General features: G+C 56.9%; 2 protein-coding genes across 2 annotated transcripts in view; both read left to right on the forward strand.

The window, feature by feature from the left end:
* Nucleotides 1-10,444: 10,444 nt before the first annotated feature.
* ASCL5 (achaete-scute family bHLH transcription factor 5) lies at nucleotides 10,445-11,035 on the forward strand. Its single transcript, XM_012664957.1, has one exon. It carries the CDS (start codon nucleotides 10,445-10,447, stop codon nucleotides 11,033-11,035), a length of 591 nt encoding a protein of 196 aa, XP_012520411.1.
* A 1,489-nt stretch (nucleotides 11,036-12,524) lies between these two features.
* Nucleotides 12,525-22,734, forward strand: part of LOC105826943 (voltage-dependent L-type calcium channel subunit alpha-1S) — a gene marked incomplete at its 3' end in the record, with an annotated part of 45,170 nt that continues 34,960 nt past the window's right edge. Inside the window, exons 1-2 of the mRNA XM_012664958.1 lie at nucleotides 12,525-12,724; nucleotides 14,444-14,549. Coding sequence (XP_012520412.1) covers nucleotides 12,573-12,724; nucleotides 14,444-14,549 — 258 coding nt within the window. The remainder of the gene's footprint in view (nucleotides 12,725-14,443; nucleotides 14,550-22,734) is intronic.

Raw genomic sequence — 22,734 nt, forward strand, 5'->3', positions numbered from 1 at the left:
CGAAGGGCCCTTCAGACCCACATCTGTGAAGTTCTTGCTGTCTCTAGATTCAGCCCCCCTGATGACTGGGGGTAGAAAAGTGCCAGGGGGGGTTCTCACAGCTCTGCCCCTGCAGCGGTACAGGGCGGCTCAGGCCAGACCCCAGATGGATCCGCCCCCAGAAATCCTGGACCTTCCCCAGCCCAGAAACGCACTGTGGTGTCGTGGCCGGGAGTGGAGACATCACATCCAGTCCGCCTGGGTCCAAATCCCAGGGCTGACTCTTCCTAGCCGTGACCTTGGGCAAATCTGTCGTCATTTCCTCAGCTAAAAACTGGAAATAGTGACTTAATCTCGTGGGGATGTCGAGAGAGATCAAAGCACGTGACCGTGTGTGGAGCAAGGCCTGGCGCGCGGTCAGCGCTCAGCGGGTGTAGGCGGCTGCTGTTCTTTAATATGCATCCATGGGATGGAAGGAGGGTCTCCCCACTGCTGCTCAGAGAGGTCCCTTGGCCCCTCGGCCCGGTCCCCGGGCTGCGTCTGTCTGCAGTGTGGGATTCGCGTGCAGTGAGGGTGAGGAGGCAGAGGCTGGAGCACAGGCGGGGCTGGGCTGTTGCTTTGCAGAAAGTCCCCGAGCAAGCCCTTCCCTCTCTAGGTGCCACCTTCCTCCGCTGACCGCCGAGGAGGGTGGCCTTGATGACCTCCAAGGGCCCCTCCAGCACTGGCTTTGGGCAGCTCTGTGGCTGCGGGGCGCAGCTGCCCTGCAGTCCCCAGCGCTGCTGTCTGTGTGCGCATCCTCCCCAGCCCTGGGCTGTGTCCCCGGAGAGCCACTGCAGCCCTCCTCATCCCAGCCCAACCCCAGGAGTGCCCAGGGATCACCTGACAGCCGCCCCCCCCAAACTGGTATCACCAAAGCCGCTGCAGAGAAAACTGTCTTCCCCTACCCATGAAGATTTCCCCCCGGAAAGAGACTCTCCACGTGTTCCTGGGTCTCGCCCTGTCCTGTGCTCTCATTCCAGTCCCTCCTGCCGCACAGACTTCCATTTTAGAGGTTATCTGAGCTCCCCCCAAGCTGGGCCAGATGTGCCGTCCCTCCCTTGGCCCTCCGCGGCCGTGCCCTGGGAGGACAGCGTCCCACCCTGCCAGGGCTCCAGCCCCCCGCTGCATGTCTCTTGCCCCGACTCCGGGCAGCCAATCACAGGAGGCCAGGAGTGGCCCTCTCTCCTCCTCGGGAGCTGATCCCAGATCAGAGGAGCCCCCCACCCCCACCCCTTGCCACCACCCTCCTCCCTCCCCTTCTGGGTGTGTCGCCGTTTGAAGCTTGATCAGGTAAAGTGTACCTGGCTCCTGGTGCCGTGGCAGGGAAGCCGGGCCGGAGGCTGCCGAAGGTGCCGCAGGGCAGGCGGCAGCGCCCGAGATCCGCAGTGCCCCCCAGGAGGTTCTCGAGCAGCCGACCAGGAGCAGCAGGGCTGGAGGAACAAGCCCGAGAGGTAACTGTGAGGTGGTGGCTGGGGGATGTGTCTGAGCCGGGTCCTGAAATAGTGACGGCCCCACCCGGCCTGGAGGAGGGAGGCCAGGAGCATTGTTTACTCAGGGCTTAGTCACCCCCGAGGGCTTTCCTGCCCAAGGGAAGGGAAAGCAGAGCCAAGCCACCTGCTGGCTGGGTGACGGGCACCCACCTCTGAGGGGAGAAGGCGAGATTAGCTGTGCTGCCAAGGGCATTGCCACGGATGGGGAGTTCTTCTGCGGGCTTGCTCGAGGTGAAGGGTCTGGGCAGGGAGAGAGCTGGCTGGAGGAGGCAGAGCGGTGGTGAGAGCATGGCCCCTGGAGCAGACCGGCTCCGGCACTTAGTAGAGGTGTGACCACAGGCCATTTGCTTATCCGGGTCTCTGTCCCATCACCTGTTAAATGGGTTAATAACGCATTTGTAAGAATCAAACGAGTGAGGTGCTTGGACTAGTACCTGGTACAGAGTAAATGGTACCTAAATATTTTTCTTCTTTTAAATCCTGCTAGTTACTAGAAGTATAATCCCCCTTAAATTCATGTAAGCTCTTTGAGCCTCAGTTTCCCCATCTGTAAAATGGGGGTAAAAAGTCACCTTGAAGGGAACTTGAAGGGATTAAATAAATTGCTAGCACGTGGTAGATGCCCAATAAATAGTAGTCTCCTTCCCCGTGGCGTGAGCCAAGATTCCGTCCCTGTTAAAACGCCACATTTCCTCCCACTTAGCGCCTTGTGCGTTTCACCTCGCTCCCAGAGGACACCGTTGGGATGGGTGAGTTGTGCGTTTTCAGGCCCAGACTCCGTATCGCTGCTCCACCGCAGACGTCAGACAAAGCAGACGCGGCTCTCACGAGCGCCCGCTCTGCCGTAGCAGTCACGGACTGGTGACGCTCGCTCGCGCCCACGCGCTGGGCCTTTGACTCACTCTTCCGCTGCTGGGCTGCTTCTTGGCACCTCCTACGTGTCTGGCGCAGGGCTGGGCCCTGCAGGATGCAGAGGGGCATAAGGCCCGATCCTGCCCTTCGAGGGACTCCCTCGCCTTGGGGCAGCGAGATGCGGATGTGTCGCAAGGTAAAGGCAGCGCAAGAGGACCACCCAAGAGCGCCCCAACCCATATGGCTAGTGAGGGGCCACCATGCAAAGCCTTTAGGATTCCGGGAAGAAGGAGAAAGAGCAAAACAGGAGAGGGCAGGGAAGTTGCATGGACAGGGAAGGACACAAACGGGTTCGAGAAGGAATAGGATTTGCACGGGAGGGGAGGTAAGGGCTGATGCGCCCAGAAGGGAGCCGCCCCACGAGCCCTGGCTTAGAGGGGGGGACGCAGGGCTGACTGAGGGAAGAGAGGACAGAGAAGGGTCCCGCTGAAGCTGAGGGCTGGTCTGGGGACACGCGAGAGAGAAGGCTGAGGAGGAGGGTGCGGCTGCGAGGACCTGACGCCAGCCGGCAGGGTGAGCAGCGCTCGCCGGCCACGCAGCACGCCAAGACGTTTCCACACCTCATCTCCTTGAACGTCGCAGCACGCCTAGACGTGAGAGCCGCCACGGCCCCGGCCTGCAGAAGAGGAGATAGGACAGGCTTGCTCAAGGCCCCATAGCGCAGAAGTCGCAAAGCCAGTGCTCGTAGCCACATCTGGCTGGCTCTGGAGTCCCTAGCCATAAGTCAAGATGTGACGAGTTCAGAGAGCGCCAATTCCCTCCGAAATATGGGCAACCCCGCACGCATCGGAGAACCCCAGTGACAGTCCATACACGCAGGGAGCTGCGAGGACCTCAGCCATGGCGAGAGGGACCTGCGGCGGGAGGCAGAGCAGAAACCGGGGCCACAGTGTGACCTGGCCACGGATGCCGCTCTCCCAGCCCCAGCTAGGAGTGGAGTGGACACTGGAGGCCTCCCCCTCACAGGCCACCCTGAGGATCAAGTAAGATCCAGCCCTTGCCCTCCGTTCCCCAGCCGCCCTCCCACAACCCCGACACCCATGCCCGTTGAGGCCGTGGGACTCCTTTGAAGGGACTTCTACTCTCTGAAAGGCAAGGTAAGAAGCAGCTTTAGCTTAGGGGAAGATTTGTCCACTGAGTCACACTAGCACTTGTTGGCAGCTTTGGAACAGGAGTCCGGATGTCCTGGCTCCCGAACCGTAGCTTCTTCCTCCCCGTTTGGGTGCAACCGACAGCAGGGACTGGGACAGTCGGCCAGTAGGAGCAATGCATGGAACAGGCTTTCTCTCTTCCGAACCTCAGTCTTACCTTCTGGGCTGAGAAAATCTCATCCCTGGACAGAATAAGATGATGATGCCTAACCAGTCCCAAAGTGTATAGCAGCTTCCCCTGAGTCCCAGGTTCAATATTTATCAGCTGTGTGACCTTGGGAAAGTTACTTTACCTCTCTGTGTCCTATCTGCAAAATAGTACCTACTTTGTAGTGAGGATTAAATGGCAGTGTGTGACTCTATGTTTGTGTGTGTGTGTGTGTGTGTGTTATTAGAACAGCGACTGGCACGGAAGAAGTCTTACATGAGGCGAGCTATTATTCTCTGGTCCAAGCACACTTCGAGTTCCAAGCTCCCAGTGGCCCCCCAGCCAGCCATTCACTATTCCCGAAGGTAAATCTAACAGGTCCCTTGGTGACAAATGCAGGAATGAGCTTCCTCAAGCTCACTGCAGGCCTGAAAGGCTGGTAGAGAAATCATCCTGACACTTGCTACTTTCACCCTTCAAACGGGCACAGGATGGCACCGATTAGTGGCTGCTTCTTTTAAAAAAGCAATCACAAAAATTAATAATGATGATCCTTTGATATTTGCCTGGAACTTTCCAATTCACAGAGTGGTTTTACAAACTTACTCATTTGATCATCACACCGACGCCTTAGCGGATTGGACACACATCGTCCACACGTCCCGTTGTGGGGCAGTCAGGGCAGAGCCAAGACGGGCGAACAGTACACTTACCTTACCCTGTGCTGAGTGTCTTGACTTTCTCCTCTGAACTCCTTTGGCTTTGACCTCTGCTGGGACTGGTCTCTGCTGAGTGTATAGTGAGCGGTGCTACCTTCAGAGCACAACTGCCTGAATATGAACCCCAGCTGTGCCATGTACTAGCTGTGTGACCTGAGGCAAGTGGCTTAACCACTCTGCGCCTTGGTCCTCTCATCTATAAGATGGAGATACCATCAGTCCTGGCACCACCGGTTGGGATGAGAGTTCCGCAGCACACTTAGAACGGCGTCTGGCACATAGGTAAATGCTAAGTGTGCTCCGGGCACTGTTGCTAAGGTGCGGTCCTTCCCTCCTGTCCTGAACTGAGGGCAGCAGTTGAGGCTGTCCTTTGCTGGGTCCGCAGCCTCCCTGCTGTAGGGCTCCTGGAAGGAGCTCGGGAGATGTTTGACAGGTGGATCGACAGGCGGTAGAACACGTGGTTGAATACGTTCAATGCATTAGAATTATTTCAATTCAGTTACCCTTTTCATTCGAAGACTCGAGGGGGAAAATCAGAACTTCACTGTATAGAATTTTCCATTTAGACTTCCGTCAGGGCAGCTGTGACTGCGCGAAGCTACTGGATATAGGCGTCGGCGCTGTGTCCAGTTGCAGTGTTGGTGGGAGGTCACTTGCCATCTTGGCTTTTCATAGCCACGTCCAAGGGTCTTAGAGCTTCCAGGAGCTCTTGTGAAGGTCATCCCTGCCTTAGTGGCAATAAGAGCTACCATCAACTCCATTCCTAGTAGGTGCCGCCTGGCTCACATAAGTAACTTTACGGTCATCTCTAAGGTGGGTATTATCACCCCCATTTTACAGATGGGGAAAATGAGGCCTATAGAAATCAGTCACTGGCCTAAGGCTCCTTAACCAGTACGGGCAGAGCCAGGATTCATCTGGGCGAGTTTGACCTGAGTGTTCTTCCCCTTGCCAGGCTGCTTCTCACACGGGGCCTCCCGAGCAGGTGAGGTGCTCTGAGGTTTTCCTCCCAGCATCGGGGGGGTTAGGAGGTAGAGGCCGGATACTCTCCCTGGGGAGTAAGGGTAGTTGCCTCTAGGAACCTCTTCCTGTGACTCCCCAGCATTGCAAATGCCAGGTTACAGTCAGGGAATCAGGAAGGACCATGACCCCTCACCCAGCTCTGGACCCCAGGAGATCCTGTAACAATGGGGACTTATAAAAAAAGTCGGGGACCCCTTCCCAGCTTAGAAAATCCTCATGTATCCAGACCCCAGCAAATTGCAACCACGCTGTGTGACCCTGAGCAGCTCTCTTAGCCTCTCTGAGCCTCAGTTTCCTTTTTTGTGACTAGGAACAATGATACCTACGTCCTCTGAGATGTGAGGCTTAGGAGAGACAAGGAGAGCAGAGCACAGGGAAAGCACGAGCGTCACAAGGCACCTGGCCCATACTCGCCTTCCCTTCTCTGCCCTGCAAGGCGGTGCCGCGCGGGAGGGCTCGGCCTGGGCAGCCCAGGTCAAAGCTGCGTAGTGTTTTTCTCTTGGGGAAAGTGGCTGCGCACAGGTTGCTTGGGAGCAGCCGGCGGTTTCCAAACCTGAGGCAGGAAGGACGGCTACGGCTCAGGAGCCAGGACATCTGGACTCTTGTTCTAAAGCCACCAATAAGTGCTAATGTGACTCAGGGGACAACTCTTACCATAAGAGAAAACTGCTCCTTACCTTGCTACCAAAAAGCACCATCCTGAACTGACTGGCTCTCAGAAATCTCCCCGAGAGGTAGGAGAAGCACAGGACTATGAACTTGCTTTCCTCAAACCGTCATCCACAGCGATGGGCTCCCTGTCGGAAGGGACATGTTCAGCCAATTTCCGACCTCAGACTCCCAACTCTGGCCCCCGTCCCAGTGAAGACAGTGAGAGAAACTGAAAGGTAGAGGTATGTTGTCTGCTCTTAAACGGTCCAGCCTGTTCCAAATTCACATCTGCCTCCGCTTGATGGATGAGAGTTCGGCCTCCCCGGGGCTTCCCCCCAGTGTCAATCAGCAGCCATCTACCGAGCACGTACCGTGTGTCTCGGAGCACAAGGCAGGAGTTCTTGCACTTACAGTTTACAGCCGGGGTTGGGGCAGTGGCAGGGAGATCCCTGGAAGAAGAGGGCTCTCAGGCTGCCTGCCGGCCACGCAGAGTAGAGGGCTGGCGACACGGGGAGATGGGGCCACGTGAACACCGGCCACGCAGCAGAGGCCTGGACAGGGATCTGCAGGTGACACGTACGAAACCATCAACAGCAAGTCATGCTAATGGTCCGGCCTTGGAGGTGTGGACAGTTAGAGCCTCTGGCGGTCCGTGACCACGAGGGGCTAACACCGGTGGGCAAACACTCCATGCTGCACAATTAATAGCGGCAAGGCTTTGGGAAGGAGGCCCGGGAGACCCCCCCTGGCAACTTACCTTCTGTGCTCGAAGTCAGATTTGAGGATTGTAAAGTTCTTCGCACAATATTTGATGATGGGGTCCAGACCTGGAATGTCATCAACCTGCTTCCTGCCGTTGCTCCTCACCACCACACTGTGGCGCTGTTGACAACTGGTTCTGCCCAGTGGCCCGAACCGAGCGGATGGAGTCTGCTGCTGATAGATCCTGTCCCGGGCAAGGGCCGGGGGTCTGCTCAGGTTTTCTAAACTCAGGCAAGGGGGCTCCTCATCAGGCTCCCAGGGGTACAGCTCCTGGTGCTTGATTCAGTCTAATCACACCCCGCTTCTCATCTTCCCCGCAGCAAAACTGCATGGGCCACCCTCCTAAGAACATCTTCCAGGGGGCGTTACCTTCCCAAGGGTAACCAAGGTGACCTGCAGTACCTCTCTTAGCAGAGCAGAAGCTAAAGAAGGGCACAATAATCTTAATCGGCCGTGGGCCACCCCTTCCAACAGGAGTTACAAGTTAATAAGACCTTTGCGTCAGGGCAGCGCCGACCTCTCTGATCCTCTGCTCAGATGTGAAGCCACCAGCAGAAATACGGGGGAAAGCGGCGGAAGCTGAGTACGGGCGATTAGATTTATTAGTTCATGAATTGCTAGCCTCGTGCAAGTCACTTTCCCAAGGTCCTTGTTTAGGTTTAAGCCTCAGTTTTCTCACTTGTAAAACTAGATAATATTAACACCTACCTCACAAGAACGGAGTGAGAAGTCAGTGAGATGATTCGTGTATAGCATGGCGTCTCATGCATCATAAATAATCAGTGATCACGATGATTATCATTATTATTTCACTACAATGCTCGTTTACTGTTCTATCCCATACCTAAAACAGTCCCTGTATTTAGAAGGCCATCAGTACACACTTACTGAATGACTATCATGCCACTTAGCGATGATGTGCTACACTGTGTCCCTCAGGTTCTGCGAGCAGGTGGGGGATTCAGTGACAGGACTAGAACCTAATTCACTTGCAGGCGTGTTCTCACCTATGCTCCCAGATTATTGGCTCTTTTCTAACAGTAAAGACAGAACTGGCTCAAGAAATACATGGTCCAACTGCGGGGTTTCTTGTCTGAGTCACTTTTCTGAATAGTTTCATTAAAAATATATAAATAGTAGATGAGAAAAATAAATAAGTTATGAATATTGAATCAACATCAACAAATATTAAGTTGTATTTATTAAAATTGTCATTGAGATGTAAATAAATTTCTGACCTCCATCAAATTAAATTTAAATAATTAAGTCAAATATGAATAGACAGGGATCCCATGGGACAGTCTGGATCCCAAATTTTTACCAAAAAAAGCAATACTAGCAAATGATTTCAAGCACGCTTTATGTACCTAGCACTGAGCAAAGGATTGAGGGGTATTACCTAAGAAGGAAAAGGCATGCGCCCTGCCCTCTGGTTGCTTACAATCTGGTTGAAGAGTTAGAATGCACGACCTTGAAAGCCCACATGGAAGCTGGAAAGCTCAGGCAACCAGGGTGGGCAGGAGCTGGAATCTGAAGGCGGCAGGACAGGGTGAGGCACAGCGATGCAGGGAGGTCCCCCAAGACCAGAGTCAGCGCAAGCCAAGGTGTGAAGTAAGGTCAGGAACGAGCAAAGAGTATCAGGAGGAGATCGACCTATGGAACTGAGGGTCTGTTTGAAAGGGATCTCCTAGAACTTTCTCTTGAAAGCAACGGGGAGCCCTTGCAGGCTGCTGAGAGGAGGAGGGGTATGTGAACCTGTCCTGACCTCACGGATTTGCTTTCACCGCTGAGAGCACATCCGGGTCTCCGCGATGCTTAGAATCACTGTTGATTTTTCCTGGTTTGCATCCGTCGTAGAGGACAAAGCTAGCTGGGAACAGACCCAAGGCCTGCACAGAGGACAGAGGTGAGAGGGCGCAGGAGACACGGTCAGGGATCTGAGTCTGTCCCCGGCCTCCCTGTCGGGGCGAGAGCCGGCCCCTTTCTGTCTCTCGGAGAGGCCTTGCCCAGTGTCTGCAGCCTTGCGCTGCCCGTCACTCTCCATGTGCGATGCAGCACCCGCGCGCTCACCCACTCAAGAATGCTGAGTGTCTCTCACGAAGAGGAGGACAATGACATAGTGTGATAAGTGCTGAGATGGCATTCATGGGACACTGGTCACACACGAGAGGAGGGATCAGAGAGAGAGGCTTCCTAGACGAAATGACACCTAACTTGGATCCAATAACCACATGTGATGAGGGTTGGTGGCACTTAGACTCAACACGAACCAATCATTTCTGAAATAACAGCTTCCTAACGCCTAGGAAAGGCTACTTGTAATTCAGTCCCACCCTGGCAAGCCCAGCTTTCTGCCTTGTCCTCTCTCTCAGTTATTCAACAGGTATTTGTGGAGTGTCTAGTACACGCCAGGGGCCGGGCTAGGCTCTGGGCACACACAGGTAAAGGAAAAGACGCTTCCGTTAAGTGCCACGACAGAGAGACCCAGGTTGGTATGAGAGGGTATATGCTGGGCTCTGGTGGGCTGGGGCAGGGAAGGCTTTGGTGATTGTCTCTCTGCCAGGCAAAGGGCTTTGAATGTCCCAGCAACACCTGAGTTTCTGTTGTCAAAGATGCATGTCCTTCAATAGAGAGTTAGACTCCTGGGTTGACCGGTCATTGCTGCTGGGATTCCTACTGCTGATTCGATGGGCAGACTCGGAGCCCCTGTTAGATGGAAGGCCCTGGCAGGTGTCAGTGAGGAGACTTATTTCCCACTCTCAAAGGAAGTGACAGCATTGGACATTTTTATAAGCCAGGCCCTGCGGGAGGTGTTTCAGGATATATATTCCTGTATCTTATTAACCTCCTGTCAAGGGTGTTTTCCCTGTCTCCACATATGGAAACCATGACGCGAGGAGATCAGGCTACTATTAAGGGATGAACACGAGATTTTCAACCCGGATCTACGCTGTCCCACCCGGCCCACGAAATTTCCAATTCCATTTGCGGGTGGGGGTGACACAAAGAAGCCCATCATACAGGCCTTTCCTGATGGATATTTTCACTCTCCTCCTCTTTAGAAACGTTCCCCCGGCACCCCGTCTGCGGAGCTGGCGCACTCTTAGCAGCAGCCATCGGTTTGGGCGCCCAGGACAGCCCGGGGATCCAGAAGGCAGCCAGGAACAAGAACGGGTCGCTGCCCGCCGGCCCCGGCATGGAGCCTGGGGGTTAGTGCGGGCGGGAGGTGCCCGTGCCGGCCGCAGGAGGAGGCGGGGCGCGCGGGTCTGCGGCCCTGCACGTGGGCGCCGTGGCGGAGGGCGAGGCCCTCGGAGTTGCGCGGCGCCACGGGCTGGATGGGAGACGGTGCTCGCTGAGCCTCTGCGAGGGGCCACACTTGCCCAGGGCGATGGCTCGCGATAGAGAGTCCTTGGAAGCCACCCTAAAGGGCGACAGGAAACCCTAGCAAGTCCTGGTACCCCCCTCCCCAACCGCTGCTGGCAATGTGACTCTCCCCTGCAGTCAGGACCGTGCACACCCCAAGCAGGGCCATCTGGTGGGGCTCACTCCGGTCCAGCGCCACGCGGCACCATGAACAATAACTTCTGCCGGGCCCTGGTGGAGCGGCGGCCGATGGGGCCCCCCAGCTGCATGCAGCTGGGCGTCGTGCCCCCTCCCCGGCAGCCGCCCCTGCCCCCCGCCGAGCCCCTGGGCAACGTGCCCTTCCTGCTGTACCCGGGCCACGCGGAGCCGCCCTACTACGACGCCTACGCGGGGGTGTTCCCCTACGTGCCCTTCCCCGGCGCCTTCGGGGTCTACGACTACCCCTTCGAGCCCGCCTTCATCCAGAAGCGCAACGAGCGCGAGCGCCAGCGCGTCAAGTGCGTCAACGAGGGCTACGCGCGCCTCCGCGGCCACCTCCCGGGCGCCCTGGCCGAGAAGCGGCTCAGCAAGGTGGAGACGCTGCGCGCCGCCATCCGCTACATCAAGCACCTGCAGGAGCTGCTGGGCGCGGCCCCGGACGGCGGGCCACCCCCCTGCCCCGCGCCGCCCGCCGCCGCCCGGCCCGACCGCCCCGGCGACGGCGAGGCCCGGGCGCCCCCCTCCCTGCTGCCCGAGTCGTCCGAGTCCTCCTGCTTCTCCTCCTCGCCTTTCTTTGAGTCGGAGGAATCCAGCCATTGATCGGGCCGTGGCCGCCCCCGGTTGGGGTGGGGTCTCCGAGAGTGGGACGGGGAGCAGCGCGGGGCTGCCGGGGCGGCGCAGGCCCCGGACACTTGGAGGTCCGCGGCGCTCCCGTGTCTGCGACACCCTCCTTCCTCCACCAGCTTGGGGCGCAGGTGCAGGGCATCGAGCGGCAGAGCCTGGGACAGCTCTGGGTGCACGCTGAGAGCCCCCTCCAGGCTGCAGGGAGGCAGCCCCAGACGGTCGTCCCTGGTCTGGCTCCCGCTCGCCCCAGGTGGCTCTGCTCCCCTCCCTCTGCAGGGGCAGCGGCGTCCTTGTCTCTGCGAGTCCACGGGAAACAAGCTATGCTTTGCTTGTACCATGCCCCAGGTCTCCACGAGATGGCCTCAAATCCTAGCGACAGTAGGAGCTCGCTTGCCCCTCGAGGAAGGAACCCAGAGTAAGCGATGGGAGGCTGGGAGGCCACGCTCCTGGTTGCGCTCAGCCCGGATGGAACGGATAGACGGGGAGAGGCGGTGTGTACGCACTGGCCGTGCTCGCTGGCTTCCTCCATAGGGGACGATCGCCCTCTCCCCATCCCCCAGTGAGGCCTTCTTGTTTTTTCCCAGGTGGGGGTAGGGACGGCGTGTTTTTCCCTCATCCTGTAACCCTGGCGGGGAGGGGTGGGATTTGGGTATATTGGCACTGTGGTTGCACCAAAGAGCTAAATAAAAGCATTGTTGAGTTTTGTCATTCCTAGATCGCTGCCTGCCCTCGCCGCCCTGGTGCCCCTTCCTCGTTCCCGCTCCTAGCCCAGAGCGCTGCAGGGCTGTTGTTAGCTCATAAACGCAGCTAACAGACAGCTTAGTGTGTGCCTGGGCCTGTGCAGAGGAGGGGCCGGAGTCCCAGGGATAACGCACACGCACTCCTGCACCTTTAGTGCGCTACGCAGTGTGCCCTTCCAGGGGTGTGCACAGTCCGGGTTGCTCTGGGAGCCTTCGACCCCGTTGGGGAGGGGTTTACTGTTTCCCTGACATGGGGTTGGCATAGGGTGGGGTGTGGGTGGGAGGAATCTTGGCCCGATGGGGCAGGTACCGAGACGGGTGGGGGTGCTTGGGGGGGGTGCCGCGGAGCAGAGCTGAGCTAGGCGGCGGGAGGGGCCAGTCTGAAGTTTGAGGCTCCGTATCACAGGGTATGACAGAGTTCCTAAACTCTATTGCCCCAACCTGAAACCTTCCATCCGGTCTCCGACGGCCCCTGCCCCACCCAGACCTGTGTGTAAGTTCCTCCCCCCACCCCCCACCCTCCTCAGGGGACAGATTGGGATGTCACTGGCTGGGCTGGATGGAATGACAGCTGCCTGGCCTTAGGAGCTCCGCGGGCAGCAGGGAGCCGAGTGGAGGCTAATTTTACTCACCCTGCCCCCACTCCCGCCCCTGCCCCGACTGCTCCGTAGGGCAGGCTCGGCCCAGCAGGCTCAGCCGGCCCAGTCCCCAAGGCGGGGGCATTGGGGACGCAGGGAACAGAGGGCAGTGGGGTGGGGCAGCAGGAGAAAGCCATGGAGCTGTCCTCACCCCAGGATGAGGGCCTGAGGAAGAAACAGCCCAAGAAGCCTGTTCCTGAGATTCTGCCAAGGCCACCCCGGGCCTTGTTCTGCCTGACCCTGCAGAACCCCCTGAGGAAGGCCTGCATCAGCATCGTGGAATGGAAGTATCCTTCTGGCCCGGGCAGTGCGGGTGTGTGTGTAATGTTGAGGAGGGAGGGAGACGGGGGACTTTGGAAATGGGGTGAACTGCCACAGAGTGGCATGAGGAGTCTTTGGGACGGAGCCCTCAACTAAGGGGCAGAGGAGGAGGAAGAGGAGGAAGAGGAATTGGCGGGGCTTCCCGGGAACTGAGTGGACAGCCAAGGTCCTGGGCAAGAGCCAGAGATGCCCACCGACCATCAGTGGAAGGGGCCTGCTTCATGGGGACTGTTCCCAGGTGTGCCCAAACCCACATTGTCATGGGTGCCACTTAGGTTGGTGAAGCAACAGACCCATTTTGAAATAGGATGGGGACCAAAAAAAAGAAGCAGTGTGGCATCACCGAGAAAACCCTCCCTTGCCAGGGAGTGGAAGTAAAGAGGTGGGCTGCGGGAAGCCATCCCCCGGGGCAAGTCCAGGGTGGGTACGGAGCTGGGAGAACCGGGCTTGGAGGACACAGCCTGCCCCAAGCGGCCCCAGACACCGGCCGACGCGCCTGGCTGTTTCAGCTCAGACAGACCACCCCGAGGGCAGGGGCTTCAAATCCCTAGCTGTGTTTGCAGGAGCTCTGGGAGGAAGAATGATGAAAATATCTCGGTTATTTGGGGAAGGGAGGAAGGAGCTGCAGAGGGGAGGGAGGCCTGTGTCAAGTGGGTTCTGAGGGTGGGGGTCAGGAATGTTTGAAATACTTCTCAAGGGTTCCGGAAGCCTGGTCTCCCACCAGCTGTTCCCTGGAAGGGCAAGAGAAACTTGGGGCCAAGTGGAGACGGTTTGGGGTCAGGTCTGCGCCGCTCCCCACAGCTGCTCTCAGCCCGGCCTCCCAGAGCCCTCCCTCCCTGCCTCTCTCTATCAGATCAGGTTCTGCCCCTGGGTTCTCCCTTCCTCCATCCTCTGCTCCTCCCACCTTCTCTTCTTGTGGGCCTGGCCCCTGCGGCCCTCCTTTCTTCCCAGACACTGGAGGGTGCTGGGAAGGAAATAGGATTTCTCAATCAAGCCCATCCACAGAGTCTGCCCCCGCAACACACACGCAACGAGCCGTGCTCCCTCCCTCGCTTTGCCTGGCTCCTGCCACTCTCGCTTTCTAACGGGTCAGCGAGTCAAGGGAGGCGAGGGCCTGCAGTGCCCTCCGGAAACTGCCTGGAGGGTGGGTGTGTCTGGGAGGGGTGAGCTGTGAGTGCCTGTTAGCAGGGGCAGGCCAGCGTGCACACGTGGCTCTGGACATTCAGATTTCATCTTTCTATCGTCCCTCATTCCCAGTCCTGCTCGGTGGGTACTTAGTCTTACCCACATCAGCCCCCAGCCTCCCTGGCCATCTCTCTGAGCGAGCCCCCGGGGGGCATCCGGCCAGACCCTCAGGGAGTCCTGGCTCCCTGGGAGGGACAAAGGGCGTGGACAGGCGCTTGGAGCAGAGCAACGTCAAGACTCCCTGGACCTTAGAGCTGAGGAGACCTGAGGCAGGTACTGGACCTCGGCAGTCCCAAAGGGTCTAAGTGGAAGTTACCTGCTCCCCAGGAGAGGGAGGCAGGAGTCCAGGCGGAGCCTGGCCCTTTCTGTCCCCTGCAGGAGCGCAGGGAAGGAGCAGTGTGACGTCAGAGTCGTATTCCAGATGACGCTCAGCACTCTCTTCCCCCTAACCCTGCAAATCCCACGCCTCCCTCAAGGGCTCTCCTTAACCCTGGCACCAGACCCTTCGAGACGATCATCTTGCTCACCATCTTTGCCAACTGTGTGGCCCTGGCCATGTACCTGCCCATGCCTGAAGATGACAACAACTCTCTGAACCTTGGCCTGGTAAGACGCTGCAGAGCCAGGCTGGGGGAGCCCCCTGACTTCCCGACCACCTGCGGGGCTGGCGCGTGGTCCCACAGCTTTTCAGTGTTACAGATTCTGTAGCACGATCAGCCAGCACTGAGCGAGTGCTCGCTGTGCCCAGGCACTGTGCTAAGCAGCTTACAAAAGTAAACTCGTTTAATCCTCACGACAACCCCATGAAGTAGTCCCATTGGACAGATGTGCAAGTTGAGGCTTAGTAAGGTCAGTGGGTGAGCCCTGGAGGTTGACTGCTGGTTCCCGCTCTGGGTATGATCCGGAAGAAACTAGCGTCCATTGAGCTTGCCTTCGTGGAAGAGTTTGATCGAGAAGCTGAAGGAAGAACATGTTTTAGGGTTCTGTAACACCGCTTTCTCCTCAGCCCTCTACCAATTACACATGCATAGGACCATAAAACGGCCAAGGTGGGAGGGATTTTCGAGAATTAGTTGTCCCTACGTCACTCTATTTTATAGAGGACAAAAATTGAGGCATAGAGAGATTAAGGGATTTACTTGCCCAGCAGCTAATTAATAATAAAATTGGTTAACATTTATTAAGTGTTTATTAAATGCCAGGCTCTGTGCTAAATATGTTACATTGTTATATTAGTTAATCCCCATAACTACCCCGGTGGGGTAAATAACATTAGACCCATTGAAAAGACAAGGAAACTGAGGCGCAGAGAGTTGAGATACTTTGCTCAGGGTCGCCCCACATCTATGTCTTGTGGAGGGGCCTCCAACGTGGTCTGTCCAACTTCAGAACCTGCTCTCGTGCAGCCCCGTTGCCAAGGCGGTGGTCGACAGCAGGAGGACTTCCAGGGGAAGCCTCTTAGAAACACTGGCCTCCGTAGGGGCCGGGACAATGGACGCGTCGTTTCAACAGGGGTTTTTCCAGCACTCAACTGCAGGGGTGGGGCGGAGGAGGCCGATTAGCATGCATCCAGGGCCCGACGGAAAGGTTATCTATCGCTGCCTCTCCTTTATGCTGGTTTCCATGGGAATCTATCTTGAGCCAGTGAGCAGCTAGGATTCTAAATGTGTGCTTGCTGTGAGCGGAAAAATCTCTGAGCTCCAGAGCGTGGAAGGAGACTGGGCTTAAATGTGGGTAGGGCCGGCGCAACCTCTGCGGGCAGGGAAGGCGTTTCATGGAGCCTGGGCCTTCTATGGCTTGGTTCTCTCTGCCCCTGGATGTAGGGAGGACTCTGGGTCCACCCCACCCCTCCCGATTTTATATTTTGGGGCCTCAGTTCCATTAGTACTCCTTAAGAAATTAACTACTTTTGCAAGAAACTCTACCTTCCCTGGAGGATATTAAATTACACCTCAGTGCTTACATCATCTTCCATCTTGAAACAAAATGGCTGCCTCGAAATTTTCACGTGGTTGGTCCTGTGTGTTTTCCTTTAGTCTGTGGGCTGGAGTTGCAAAGCCTTAGGTTAGGTCTAGAGTTCATTGATACAGGATTATGAGTTTCCTGGAAGAGGGAAACCTGACCAGAAACATGTCCAAAGCGGCAAATGTCACCTAGCATGTCAGAGCATGATGGGAAAGTATGTTCAGTGAGGGACCCTTTACTGGGAAGCCCAGAGAGGGTAGGCGATACCCAAGGTCACACAGACAGCTTCTGGCCGAGGCCTCCTCTCTCCTGCTTGTCAATTATGTGTTCATCTCTGCAAAACCCAGCGAGAGAGAGAGGAGAGGAGACAGAGCAGGAGGAAGGGACAGTAGGTATTCGTCTCTCTTTTACCCTGTCGGTTGCTTTGTAGGTATCCGAGAAAGGTTGAGGACTTTCCAGTCGTCCAAAATAACCCACTGTTTTTAAAAAGGGAGCTCTAAGGACCAATTCTGCAGTAACTTTCTCATTCGTTTAATAAATATTTATTTAACGCCTATCACATCCCTGGCACATACTGGGGATATGATTGTGAACCAAATAGATATAGTTCCTGTCTTCACAGAGCTTAATTAATTAAACCAATTAAACAGTAATTATAATAAAAACAATTAAAGCAGTGGAAATGGGAAATGTGCAACGTTTGGGGACACTATACTAGCACACTGGAAGAGAACCTGAGCTGGTCTTGGGGTCAGGGAGGCTTCCCCCAGAATGGGACAATTAACCTGAGACCCGAGGATGAGGACGGGGCCAGCTCGTGGGCATGTGACCTGTGCCCCAAGCTCAGAAGGGCCCTATGCTTGGGTTTGATGCTCTGTGGTTGTAGTATTGAGATTTTCATTAATCTTGTCTCTGAATTTGTTTCGTAAGTGAAGTCCCTTGAGACAATGGCACATGCGCCAGGACCTTGGAGCCCTGACTCACATAAGGTCCTGCCTTCTGCTCCTCCCTGCCTCAAAGCTCGATTCTGCCCCCTGGTGTCGGGCCACCTGGCAGGGGCCTGGGTGGGAGAGTGGGGAGGAGCAGAGTTGGGTTCATGGGTCCTTTGGTGTCTCAGGGTAGGGCATGGCTGCGGTTGTCCCCACCCTGGCTACAGTACCACAGCCCACTCAGCGGGTGACCCTGCAAGGTTGAGCCTCCAAGGCCCGTCCCCCATCCGGGTCCTTAGAGACTCTCACAGGGCGGAAGTTGCAGCACCCTTGGGGGCTGCCGGCCAGGCCACCGTGGGTCGAGGAGGGCTGTGCGAGACACGTGCCCGGCTCCCCTTCTCTGCCTCTGGCCGGGGCACAGGCTGTCGGCTGTCAATGGTGAGTGCTGGGGACGGTTGGGAGGTGGCGCCGGGATGGGCGCACTGGCCCCGTGCAACTTCAGGTAGGCAGCGGAAACACGCCGCGGTGGGCTGAGAAAGAGACTGAAGGAAAGGGAAAGCTTTGTACTTCAGTACCTTTCGCAGCACTTATTTCCTACTGTTTTTTTTTTTTGAGACAGAGTCTCACTGTGTTGCCCGGGCTACAGTGTCATGGCGTCATCCTAGCTCACAGCAACCTCAAACTCCTGGGCTCAAGCGATCCTCCTGCCTCTGCCTCCCGAATAGCTGGGACTACAGGCATGCGCCACCATGCCCGGCTAATTTTTTGTGTATATTTTTAGTTGTCCAATTAATTTCTTTCTAATTTTAGTAGAGATGGGGTCTCGCTCTTGCTCAGGCTTGTTTCGAACTCCTGAGCTCAAACAATCCGCCCCCCCTTGGCCTCCCAGAGAGCTAGGATTACAGGCGTGAGCCACCGCGCCCGGCCTATTTCCTACTCTTGATCATGGGGTCCCACACATTCATTCGCACTGGGCCCCCAGTTACGTAGCCGGTCCTGGATGCGGGGCTAGGGATCAAGGAGAGCTTGCGGGAGGGGCTGGCAGGTCTGGGCAGAGGGGGCCGTGTGGGCAAAGGGCTGGAGGCAAGAGATGGGGAGGCCATGCGCGGAGTTAGGAAAACCTCTCCTCTCTCGCGTAGCGTGTGGGGGGCAGGGGTGAAGTGGGGTGCGATGGGATGCAGGGAACGGGGCAGAGAGCCTGGGGAAGTCATCCAGGCAGGAGATGGGGGAGACTGGGACTGAAGCAGCAGCCAGGGTGGATGGACGAGGCGGGTTGAGAGAGGTCTGGCAGGTGGAATCAATGGTGACTGGCTGTGGGGACGCAGGCATGGGGGAGGGGACGACATGGTGTCAGAGGGCGCACAGGGCAGGTGGCAATGTCACTCACCAAGACAGCAGCAAGGGGGAGGAGTGGGCAGGATGGGGAGGAGGAATGTGGTGAGTTTGACTTTAGGTGTGTGCAGAGGCAGGTGCCTGTGTCCACGGAGCAGGCAATTGAATTGGCGGATCTGAGCATTTTATGATAGAGCTTTCCTCACTTCAGTACATGCCAGACCCTCTGGGGCAGGGCGGGGGCGGGAATGGTCGGGGTGGGGGCAAGAAAGGCTTCCTGCACTTGCCCTGTGTATGAGCAGAGTCGGGGCGTTGGTTGTGGGAGGGGCCCTGACACCTTGTGGGAGTTGGCCCCCCCGGGAACGCCCCTGCAGGAGCCCTCTCCTGCTCTCCATGTCCTCCCCGCAGCGATCACTGGGGGTAACAGGCTGGGAGCCATGGATTTCCTGGGGCTACGGGCACCCTCTGACTCTGCCTGCTCCGTGTCACTGGGGAAGTCTGGGGGTCCTCCACAAACAGAGGAGGAAACTGAGGCCTAGAGAGGGCAAGCAGCTCCAAGAACACACAGCTGGTCAGAGGGTGGCAAGCAGAGGAGCCAGCATTGCTGGCATCCTGGCCAGCTGCGTGACGTCCTGGTGGACGGGGAGATGGGCTCTGAAATCAGCCGGACTAGGGAAGCGTTACGACATGGCGGCTATGAAAATGGGCTGGAGCTAGAACTCACGTTTGTGCGTCCAGGCCCATCCCCCGTACCAGCCATGTGATCTTGGACACAATTCACCCGTTTATGGAATGGGCCAACATTTCATACTTGGCAGAAGTAACTGGGTGAGTCAAGACCGTCTAAGCTGTAGTGCCTTATCTATGACATAAGGATCTTCTATCGTGCAGGTCCCACAGTGCCTCAGGGTGGCTCCCCAGCCATGTTGCCCTGGTCACAGAGACCCCCACATTGTTCTAGATTCCAAGGGTATAACCCCCAACAGCCATGCCAAAGAATTAGTTCAGATAAAAATGCCCTCTTCGCTCCACCTACACCTGTCTCTGATTTCTCTTTAACCCTTCGTCTTCTCTCCTTGGAACATCCAGCTCATCTTAAGCATTTTTCTGATCGCCCCACCCCATCCTCCAACAAATCATCAGTGTCAATAACAACAGCAACATCCAATATTTGTTGAGTATTTGCGTTGGGACAGGTACTGTTCCAGTGCTTTCTACATAGTATCACATGGAATGCCCACCAGGCGGGTCCTATTATTTTTCCCATTGTACAGATGAGTGAACTGCAGCACAGAGAGGTCTACTCACTGCACGTGCCCCGTTGGCTCTGTGGGCAGGACTGCACCCTTTACCGGACAGGGTCATCCTTCCAGCCTTGGCCAGCCTGAGGGGAAAACAACAACAACCAGACTTACTAATTATTGGGCAGAGACTAGAAATGGCAAGCAGTGCTTTTGCTACTAATACATTGTATCGTTTCATCCTCAGAGCAATCCTGTATCGAAGTACGATTTTCAAAAAGTTATATTTTACTAAGTAAAGGATAGAAGGAACCCGTGTCAAAGAATAATTCAGCTCCTAAGAGAGCAGGCAGGAGGGTAAAGCTGGGTTAGAGGGAATTAGAGGAAAAGAATTTACATGATAATGGAGAGAGAGAGATGGAACAGGACCGCCAGGTTAGATACCAAGCTGGTTAATGTCCCACAGGGCAATAAAACTGTAACCACTAGGGTTATCTATCAGGCAGAAATCATTTAAGAAGACAGAATAGTGAGAGTTAAACAAAGGTACATTCCCCTAGGTCAGTGGTTTTTAAGGGAGTGGGGAGGGGGAGTAGCTCTGCCCCCCAGAGGACATTTGGCAATGTCTGGAATTGTGAGGGGTGGGGTGGGAGTGGAGATGTGTGCTACTAGCGTCTGGCGGGGTAGGAGCAGAAATCTGGCAATGCACAGGACAGCCTCCCCACCCCCTCGCTCTCCAACAAAGAGCTGTCTGGACCAAAATATCAATAGGGCCGAGGGTGAGAAACCCTGACCTAGATAATTACATAATCCTTGGCCAGGCCTGCCACAGAATGCCCCGGCACCACATTACAAGGCTATGGTGCCCTCCCTTTGCCTTATTTCCAAATTCTGGATGATTTTGTGCTTTTCCTTAGGTAGACATTGTCTGCCGCCCACGAGGGCCAGGGCAGGTCAGGCTCGGCAGGACTGCGGCTCAGCCGGCTCCTCTTCGGCTCCAGCGTGGCCGCCCACTCCGCCAGGCCCCTGCCACATTCCTGAGGTTCAGGTTGCTGCAGAGTGTCCTCCGCGGGGCTGGAGCCCAGCCTCTGGCAGCCAAGGCGTTTGTCTTTTTATAGGGTCTGGAATGTGCCTGCCAAGTCCTGTGGCCAGCAGCCCACTCCACCTTGCCATCTGGGGAGGCTGGGGCCTCAGAAGGACCCCAGCCCTAGCCTTGTCCTTCAGAGACTCAGGGCCCGCACAGCACTGGGCACTTCCAGCCTGGGCCACTGTGCAGAGAACTGACGGTGAAGGCCGGGATTTCAGTTCCACCTGGGAGGTGCCCTCTCCCCACCGCAGGGACGCAGGGACGCAGCTCCCCTTTCCAGGCACTGAGCATCTCCCCGGCCACGCCCCTTCACACCAGGGCAAGGGGCTGCAGGCACCGCAGTAGCTGAGCCACAAACGCCTTAGGAGAAACCCTGGGCCTTTGCCCGAGCTGTGCCGTCTTCCAGGGACCCTGGCAAAGCACTGGCTCTCGGGTCAAAGCAACCTGCCTCCAATCGAGACTGCAGCTGGCCGCTTCCCAAACCTCCCGAACCACTGTCACCCCCCACTGCGAGCAGAGCACCACAGTACCTGCCCTTCCAGGCCTGTCGTAGTGATGAGCACAGCGACCTGGCCCATGGCAGCTGCCCAATAAACACTCGCTCCTTTCCTTCTCCGCCCGCCCAGCACTGACAGCCACAGCCCAAGTCACACTGAGCCCAGGCCCGGGGCGAGGACAGACCGGGGGCGGGTTGGGGGCGGGATCTGCTGTCCCAGGCATGCCGTTTCTCTCCCTCCCCTGCGTGGCCTGGCGGTTGAGACCACGGAGTCTGGAATCAAACTGTCTGGGTACGCACTGTGGCTCTGCCACTGGTAGCTGTGTGATCTGGAGAAATTACTCAACCCCTCTGTGCTTCAGTTTGCTCATCTGTGAAATGGGGGCAAGGGTACCTGCCTTACAGGGTTTCAGTGAGGATCAAATGTATGCATGCAGCCAGAATAGGGCCTGGCACATAAGTGGGTGCTTAATACAGCTGAGCTATTCTTATCATTATTACCCAAGACAGTGCCAATCTCCCACCCTTCTCAGGCTGGGCCCTCTGCTTTTTCCTCACCGCCCTCCCCCTGGGCGTACAGTCCCCTCCTGGGACTCTCAGCCCTGCTGTCCCCATACCTAGACAGCCCTGGCACGTCTTGGGGGCTCGGTTCTGCCGTGAGGGGGGCGCCCCATGGGGAAGGGAGGAGGGGAGTGCCGGCCGTCGGGGCCGGGGGAGGGCGCGGGAGGCCCACTCTGGTCACGCCTGTTTGGGCGAGGGGTCATCAGGCCAAATATAGCCCCTTCCCTCACTGCCTCGCGGGTCACTTTCCAAACCTGGAAGCTGAGTTGGTCATGGAGACACCAGAGCCCTGGACACCCCGCGGACGTGTGGCCACAGCGGCCGGCGCCTCGGGCTGGTCTAGCAGCAACAGCGGGGACTCGGTGGCGGCAGGTGGGGCCCTCATGGCCTTCGCACCTTGCTCCCCCTGAGTCTCACTTTCCTCATCTGAGAAATAAAAAACACTAGCGTGGCAGGACCGAACCTCTGCCCACAACCGAGGTGTGCAAGAGATGTCTTATTTTTTCCTACAAACCAGCTATGTTGGACGGAGAGAGCTGTGATTGGGGTTGTTCTTGGTGCTTCCCGTTATCCGCTTGCACTGGGGATGTGCCCAGGCCCTGGCAGTGCTCAGGTGACAGGGTGACAGGTCCTCTGCACCCTCGTTAAGTCAGGAATCCTTGATGAGGCGGGACCCTGCGTTCTTGAGGGTCCCAGGGCCTCCTCCCAGACCTGGCCGCCCCTTCAGGGCACCGCGAGCTCTACCCTGGAGACCACCCAACCCTGGGGCCATCTCAGGCTTTAGAAAACAAAAGCCAGGGCCGAGGCAAGGAGGCCCAGCCCTGCCATGCGGAGGGCAGCCTGCAAGTGGCTGACTCCGGAAAGAAAACAATCATTAACATTGTGACAGTATCTTCTCACAGTAGTACCTGTGCGCCTGCCCCCTGCCTGCTGGAGGCCCCTTGGGGTGCAGGGAGGTTTGAGGACACCCATACCCAGCCCCTGTTCTGCCTGCGCTCCCTACAGACACCCCGGGCTCCCTTCTACTCAGCCAAATCCACTTTGCCCCCTTGAAGCACACGTGCCTTAAAGAGTGAACAGCAAACGTGAGTCGAATGCCTCCCAGCAGCGCCAGGATCTGTGTCTGAGCCGGTCACCATGCCTTGACCGTAAGGGAGGAGACTTTAAGGCCCAGGCGTCC

The sequence above is a fragment of the Propithecus coquereli genome, unplaced genomic scaffold (assembly GCF_000956105.1).
Source record: "Propithecus coquereli isolate 6110/MARCELLA unplaced genomic scaffold, Pcoq_1.0 Scaffold944, whole genome shotgun sequence".
NCBI classification, from domain to species: Eukaryota; Metazoa; Chordata; class Mammalia; order Primates; family Indriidae; genus Propithecus; species Propithecus coquereli.